This window comes from Taeniopygia guttata, chromosome 3 (assembly GCF_048771995.1).
Source record: "Taeniopygia guttata chromosome 3, bTaeGut7.mat, whole genome shotgun sequence".
In the NCBI taxonomy this organism is placed as follows: Eukaryota; Metazoa; Chordata; class Aves; order Passeriformes; family Estrildidae; genus Taeniopygia; species Taeniopygia guttata.
In genome coordinates this window covers 14,003,782-14,011,273 of record NC_133027.1, presented here as the reverse complement: position 1 = coordinate 14,011,273, position 7,492 = coordinate 14,003,782, and the positions used below count along the sequence as shown (strand labels likewise).

The following is a 7,492-nucleotide window of genomic DNA, read 5'->3' as shown; positions in this document are numbered from 1 at the left end:
GGACATAACAATATTTGCATATATAAAAATGCTAGAGGCAAGATAAAAACCAAAAATAATTAAAGGAGAAAATCATATATAATTGTTTAAATTCACAAAGGTCATCGAGTGATGAGAATTAATAAATTGTTTACAAGTTCTGTGACCCACATGCTAACTGCTCATCATGTCTCCTCACAAGCTTCAACCTTTTTAAGGTTACTGAAATGTGGGGGGAAAAAAAAAAAATCCCACTTTTTTTTTTCTGGCCAGCCAAATCATCCAAATAGACATTCATAATTTTTTGTGCTTTCATAAGACTTTACATCTTCAAAGTACTGAGTGCACATTTGCTAATCAATGAATTCCCCTGTCTTGAATCTGAAGTGCCTCAGAGGAATGGGAGGCCAAACCACCACAGTTCAGGCAAACCTGGCCTCAAATTCGTCGCCAGCTTGATGCCACAGGGGCTGGCAGCGACCTCGACAGCAGCAGGTCGGGCGCTGCTCCGCTTTATGGTGCCCTTGCACAGCTCCTTAAGCCAAGCTGCGGCTCAGAGCAGGGCATCTAAAGGTCACCCTCAGCACCCCCGCTTGAATCCTGCGCGCTTGGAGGCCGCGGTACAGAGGGTTCACCTTCCAGGTGCCTTTCCTGCTCTCAGCCAGACCGGTCGAAGGCCCTGGGATCAGCCACCTCCTTGGCGAGCGGAGGCGGGCAGGGCCGAGCCGGGCGAGCCCGCTGCCCTGGCCGGGGCCATGGCGGGGCAGGCGCCACCTCGGGAGCCGCCGCCGTGCCCGGGCCTGCAGCACCACCGAGCCCCGGGCACCGCGCCTCCCCGACGGCTCTCGGGGCCGCCTCAGGGCGCTGAACGGCGCCAAAACCTCCGGGTTGTGGCCAGTGAAGCGTGACATGGATGCGAGGAGTGATCACCACATGGGAGAAGCAGGACTTTGCTGCCCGAAACGGCTGCAGGGGACGAGCCGAAGGGACATACAGCACAACCCTGCCTCACATAGGGTTTATTCCGCTCTCTCGCGAGCAGCCTCCCCCTCTTCAGTCTCTTCCATCGAGGCCCAGCTCTCTCTCCCACCACCGTGCCCACCATGTTTGAACAGCCCGGGCTCGCCCCCACTGAGGCAGGACGGGAGGCGGCCCCGTCGCCACCGCACACAAAGCGGCCGCCCGCCGCCACCGGCCTGCTGCGAGCGACGCCCCAGTCCCCGCCTCAACCTGCAGCCTATGAGCAAGGAGGCACCGCCCCGAGCGGCTACGGGATCGGGGTCGTACCCGAGCCCGGCGCCGCGCACCGCCGAGGAGAGCGCCGCGCTCCCGTCCCGTCCCGTGGCCCCGCCGGGGGAAGGAGGCGAGAGAGCGGTGGGTGCTGCCGCCGGGCAATGCGCGGGGGCGCCGGGAGCGCCGCCGCTGCGCCGCGCGGCCGCAAGGTGTCGCCGTTGGCAGCGGAACGGGGGCGCGGCGGGCGCGGTGCCGGTGCGGAGCGCTGAGCGCGGGGAGCGCGGAGCCGCCCGCACGGGGCCCTGCCGGCAGCGCGGCGGCGTGAGAGCCCCGCTGCCTGCGGGACGGGATCGCTGCCGATCGTGCACAGAGCCCTGCGTCGGAGTGACTCCCTCGCCCGGCCACTTTCCTTAGCCCTTGTTTGTTTATTTTCAACTGCCCCGGGGGTTGCGCGCGAGGTCGCAGCGGTGGGAGGTGGGGAGCAACCGCTGCGGAGGCGACGTTCCCCGGGGCCGGTGTGGTGCGGAGAGGGGCGGCACAGGGGCCGGGGGCGGCCCCGCGACACCCGAACGCCCTCCCGGAGCATAAAGAGCGAACGGGGCTTTTGGCGCCAAACGCGCGGCCCCGCCCTGCGCGCGTGGAGCGGGGGCGGGGCTGGCGCTCCCGCCATTCTCCCGCTGTTTCGCAGTGCTCCCTCCCAAGCGTGTCAGGTTTTTTGGGTTTTTTTGTTTCTTTTTGTTTTTTTTTTTTAACTTGCCCTTTTTTTTTCCTAATGCCTTTTTCTGGGGGTTAATAATATCCAGCCGCTTCAAAGGCAGGCAGTGACAGTCATCTGTCTGCGAGCAGAGGGTGGATGCGGAGGCCGGGGCGGCCGAGGGGGCCGGCGGGCGGGCGCGGAAAGTGCTACAGGCACCATCAGCTGCTTTTTTTTTTTTTTCCTCTCCCCTTTCCCCCGCCACTCCTCCCCCTCGCACACCCACCACCGTCACCACGGAGGTAAGAAGAGGAAGCTGCAGGTTCTGGGCTTCAGGACAAAATCCCAGTCAAATAAATCGAATTCCCCATCGCGTTTGAGTTGCCGAACTGGGAAGGATGGGGCGGGAAAGGGAGCGCAGGGGCAGAGCGGAGGCTGAATGGGGTTCTCACTGAGCAGAAGAAAATCCTGGAGGATATTTGTGTTTTGGTTTGGAGCTGTCGCATTGAGATCGCCAGTGTTTTGTAGGTGGCTCTTTACTGCTTAGCATTTTAAAGAGTTTAATGTATTTCCTAGTAGAAAAATGCACAGTCCTGGAGGCGCTCAGGGGGCGGGGCGGGAGCGCAGCTGAGCCGAGCCGGGCGCGTTTCTCGGCGTTTCATCATAAAGCTTTTCATGGATTTTTTTTTCACCCCTTTTTGGTCTCCGTCTCAGCGTCAGCTGTTGTAAACCCAGCAGAACAATTTCCTTTCGCGTTACCTTAACCGAGCTGAAGGGAGACGCCGACTGGATTTTTTTGGACTTCAAACCTTTTTCTTTTTTTCTTTTTTTCTTTTCTTTTTTTTTTTTTTTTTAATGTCTGATGCAACGGAGCTCTCGGCAAAGGAATGGGGCTGTGGTTGACTGGCCGTGGGTAGTGAGTGGGGGGTCCGGCCGAGGTAAGGGCAGCAGCGCGCACTCGTGGGAGGTGGGGAGCCGGTGTGTTTGCAGGAGGTTTGCGTGCATGAAGTGGCCGAATGTGCGGAGTTGCTGTCCCTGCAACCTCGTTGTTGTAGGAAAAAGGGGGGGAAAACTTCCCGTGCCTTCTTGGCAAATCTGGAGGCTTTGTTGGTGGCGCCGGGGTGGTTTTAATGCATTTTTATGCGTGAGGTTATTACATAAGGTTGATAATTTCTGTTGCTGCTGGATTTCCCCTCCTCCCCCTCCCCCCTTGTGTTGTGTGCGGATTTCGCTGGCTCGCTTTGAGTGAATGAACTGGCGATTTGCGAAGTTGCAAAGAGCCCCTCCGCCCCCTTTTTTTTTTTTTTTTTTGCATCTTTCTCCTCTCCCCTTTGCACTGCTCCGCAGTGACAAAAGGAGTAAACTTCCTCTACTTTTGCTGGCATATTAAGAAGCCTTTCTGGAGAGATTACGGTATCAAAGCCATGCATCTGTCTGCAGTTACTGTGCTGTTTTGAGCGTTTGAAGCGGTTCGGGGAGAGCAGGCGAGGGCTATGTACACAGGCTGTGCGTCCCCGCTGGATGTGCAGCCTGGGTTTGTGTCCCCACGGAGCGGCGGGGCAGGCTGTGCACGGGGGAGCACTACCTGAGCGCTTTGATTTCAGTATCTTGAGTCGGGAGGAGAAAGGTGTGTGAGATGCGGGGTTTTTTTTGGTTTTTTTTTTTCTTTTTTTTTTCTCAACTTTCTAAAGGTTCCTTCTTGGTTGCTATTTATAATGGGATTATTAATTTTTTTCCCTTCCGTTAAGAAGAAGGGAGTCACGTTCGTCTCTGTTCGTATTTTTAATTGTGGTTTTGTTGTTTTCTTTTTTCTTTTTTTTTTCTTTTTTTTTTCTTTTTTTTTTTTTTTTTAGTTTCAGGTAGTGGGTGAACCTCTCTTCTTCCCCTTGGTGGAAATACCGATAAAACCTGTGTTTGAAACTATTGCTTAACCCAGGGATCAGCAAAAAGAGACCCATAATGCCAGGAATGGTCAGTAAAAACCCAGATCTCGAGTTTGACTCCCTGCAGCCTTGTTTCTACCCGGACGAAGATGACTTTTATTTGTGCGGGCCGGACTCCGCTCCCCCGGGCGAGGACATCTGGAAAAAGTTTGAGCTGCTGCCCACCCCTCCTCTGTCTCCCAGCCGGGCCGGGCTCCAGGAGCACCATCCGGGGGGGGGCCCGGTGCCGTGGGGAGCAGCGGCTCTGTGGGGCTGCCGCCCCACCGACCCCGTGGACTGGGCATCGGAACTGCTCCTGCTGCCGCCCGAGGCCGACCTGTGGGACGGCGTGGACGGAGGGGACTTCTTCGAGACGGGCTCTGGCGTGACGAGCAATCTCAACTCCATCATCATCCAGGACTGCATGTGGAGCGGCTTCTCCGCGCGCGAGAAGCTGGAGCGGGCGGTCAGCGAGAAGCTGCAGAGCAAGGCGCCCACCGCGCCGCCGGGGGCCGCGGGCAGCCCCGCCGGCGGCCGCGCGGAGCTGGGCGGCGCCGTGCCCGAGTGCGTGGACCCGGCCGTGGTCTTCCCCTTCCCCGTCAACAAGCGGGAGGCGCCGGCGGCGGGCGGAGGGGCTGCGCGGGGCGGCCGCTCGCCGCGCCCCGCCGGGGACAGCCGGGCGAGCAGCAGCAGCAGCACCTCCGGGGACGACATGCTCAGCGACTCGGGTAAGGGCTCCGGCCCCACGGCGCGGGGGTGGGGACGGGGCTGGCGGCTGCGGCCCCCCGCGGGCTGCGCAGGGGGCGGGCGGGGCCAGGGCGGCCGGCAGGCGGCAGCAGGCGCGGGGCGGCGGGCACGGCCCGGGGCAGCCCCCGCCCGCCCCTCGCCCTGTGCCGCTGCGATGGGGTCGGAGCCTTCACCGGACAGCAGCTCCAGCCCGGAGCGGCTGCGTGGTGCTGGGGACCCTCCGGCGCCCTGATAGTCTCCTGCCCCCGGGGGGCTCGGGGGGGCGGCCACCGCTCGGGTGCAGCTGCCACCGCCACCCGGGGCGCAGATTTATGGGGGATGACCGAGTGCGCCTTCCCTTAGGCGCCATGCGGGCAGGCTGGAGCTGGGTTAGTGAACCTTTAGAGCGGCTCTTGTATTGACAGAGCCCAAAATGCCCCAAACATCCTCTCTGTGTGTGTACGAAGAGAAGTCCACTTGGGCTGAACCGCGGTTTGGCGTGTGTGGATGAGCTGGTCCCTATGACCACCGCCACAAACTTGGTGATCCGTCCCGGGTTTCAGAGCCTGCTGTCCCTTTAATGTCTGGTTTGACAGCTTTGGGTGAGGAAGCACTTCCAACAGCTGTCTTCTTGGCAGTGCACCAAGCGCCGGCTTAAAGGGTCCCCGGCTGGAGCAGCTTCACCTTCTGCCTCAGAACAAACCCAGCGATTGTTTCGTTTTCCGGCTGCTTTTCTACCAAGCAGGGGCTGTGTTGTGGCTCTGTGCTTGCCTTTTGTGCTGCAACTCGACGATTCCATTCAAACTGCATACATTCTGTCTAAAAATACTTTTCTGCCTTTGTGATTGTGTGGGTGGTAGCCCCATTTTGACTGAAAATTAGATGTGTTTAAAAAATCCCATCTCATCAAACTTACCAAGCTTTCAGAAATCCCTTTTCTTTGCTAATTTCATGTGTATTACATATTTTACAGATTTATATCTGATTGGAGTGATGGGTGCACCCTAGTTTTCCCATCAGTTATTTCATTATTGCTTTTACTGGATATATATTTTGTCAGTAAATACTGATACTTGTAATCAAGGTGTTTTCAGGGATAATAATGCCTGTTTTATTTTCTGTCCCTTATTACCAGAAGATGATGAAGATGAGGAGGAAGAGGATGAAGAAGAAGAAATAGATGTTGTTACAGTGGAGAAAAGACGGTCCTCTACCAACAAGTCTGTTACCACCCTTACTATTACAGTGCGTCCTAAAAATACCACTTTTTCATCAGTCAGGACACAGCAGAATGGACTGATATTAAAGCGTTGTGCCCCAATTCACCAGCAGCATAATTATGCCGCTCCTTCTCCATTTGTGGAGACTGAAGAGTCTCCACCGCAGAAAAAGTTAAAAGTCGAGGTGCCCCGTCCAGTAAAACCCACGATCCAACCAAAGCTTAAGAGTTCAAGTCCTCGAAACTCTGATTCAGAGGACAGTGAACGTCGACGCAACCATAATATCCTGGAGCGTCAACGACGTAACGATCTACGGTCAAGTTTCCTCACATTAAGGGACCATGTTCCAGAACTGGTTCAAAATGAGAAAGCTGCAAAAGTTGTGATCTTGAAAAAAGCCACTGAATATGTTCACTCTCTTCAGGCAGAGGAGCAGAAGTTACTGCTAGAAAAGGAAAAATTGCAAGCCAGACAAGAACAATTACTAAAGAAAATAGATTACAAGCGGATTTGCTAAACTTTTTTTTTTGTTTTGGTGTTTTTTTCTGGCTGATCAGGACAGTCATTGCCACTTTGCACATTTTTGATTCTTTATAAAAAAGTTGTGTTTTTTGACGTTAAGAATGTTGGTTTTAATTTCAATCCAGTTCCTGAAGTAATCGACAGACTATATTATCCGGGTACGGAGCAAATGGATTTTCTTGCAAGGAGTTTATTGCAAGACTACCAAACAACAATGGACTGCCTTTGTTTTTTCTTAAGAACTGTAGATGGTGGGGATTTTTTTTTTTTAAGTGTTGTGAGCATTTGGAGCTGCTGATGACATCTAGTTGAGTTTTAAAATGTTCATTCCTAAGTTTTATGGTGCTTATGTCCTAACAGATGTTACTTTAGGGGTTAGCATTTTGTACCCCTGTGGGAATTTCTGTAAATACCATCTACACACTTGCCTTTTGTACATGTCTTGGGTTATGAGAGGTGGCTTTTGCTGCCAGTGTTAGACTGGAAGTTCATACCTAAGTACTGTAATACCTCAATGTTTGAGGAGCATGTTTTTGTATACAAATATATTGTTAATCTCTGTTATGTACTGTACTAATTCTTACATTGCCTGTATACTTTAGTATGATGCTGATACATAACTAAATTTGATACTTATATTTTCGTATGAAAATGAGTTGTGAAAGTTTTGAGTAGATATTACTTTATCACTTTTTTGAACTAAGAAACTTTTGTAAAGAAATTTACTATATATGCCTTTTCCTAGCCTGTTTCTTCCAGTTAATGTATTTGTTAATGTTTGGTGCATAGAACTGGGTAACGGCAAAGTTCTGTGTTTAATTTCTTCCAATGATGTACATTTAGTGCTGCGTCTTATAGCACTTTGAAATACCTCATGTTTATGAAAATAAATAGCAATTACATGATGTGCCATTTACTATTTTTCTTTTAAATAAAATCTTTAACTGCAATATTGATGAAATATAAAAACCATGGTCCCATACCCTTGGTACTTAAATCTTGGCACTTGGCACTCTCGGACTGTAGGTGACACTACAAAGGTCAGCTGGACAGGACATTTCCATTTCTGGTTAAATAATAATTGTAGTAAGAACTATGTTCCTGTTATTTCATACTTGTGTTGTCAGGATCATCACAGAGGAACAGATGTACCACACTTAATGGAATAACTCCTGTGTCTTGCAAAGACTCCTCAA

At 52.9% G+C, this 7,492-nt stretch overlaps 1 protein-coding gene across 6 annotated transcripts; it reads left to right on the top strand.

The window, feature by feature from the left end:
• The first annotated feature begins 1,218 nt into the window (after positions 1-1,218).
• Positions 1,219-7,246, top strand: MYCN (MYCN proto-oncogene, bHLH transcription factor). 6 transcript variants are annotated; one of them, XM_030270027.4, is made up of 3 exons: positions 1,219-1,353; positions 3,760-4,556; positions 5,690-7,201. In XM_030270027.4, the coding sequence occupies exons 2-3, from the start codon at positions 3,866-3,868 to the stop codon at positions 6,289-6,291; spliced, it is 1,293 nt and encodes a 430-aa protein (XP_030125887.1). In that variant the 5' UTR covers positions 1,219-1,353; positions 3,760-3,865; the 3' UTR covers positions 6,292-7,201. The 6 variants fall into 6 exon arrangements, with proteins under 6 accessions (XP_030125887.1, XP_030125888.1, XP_030125889.1 ...); XM_030270028.4 differs by lacking the exon at positions 1,219-1,353 and adding an exon at positions 1,954-2,208; XM_030270029.4 differs by lacking the exon at positions 1,219-1,353 and adding an exon at positions 2,255-2,430.
• Positions 7,247-7,492: the final 246 nt, after the last annotated feature.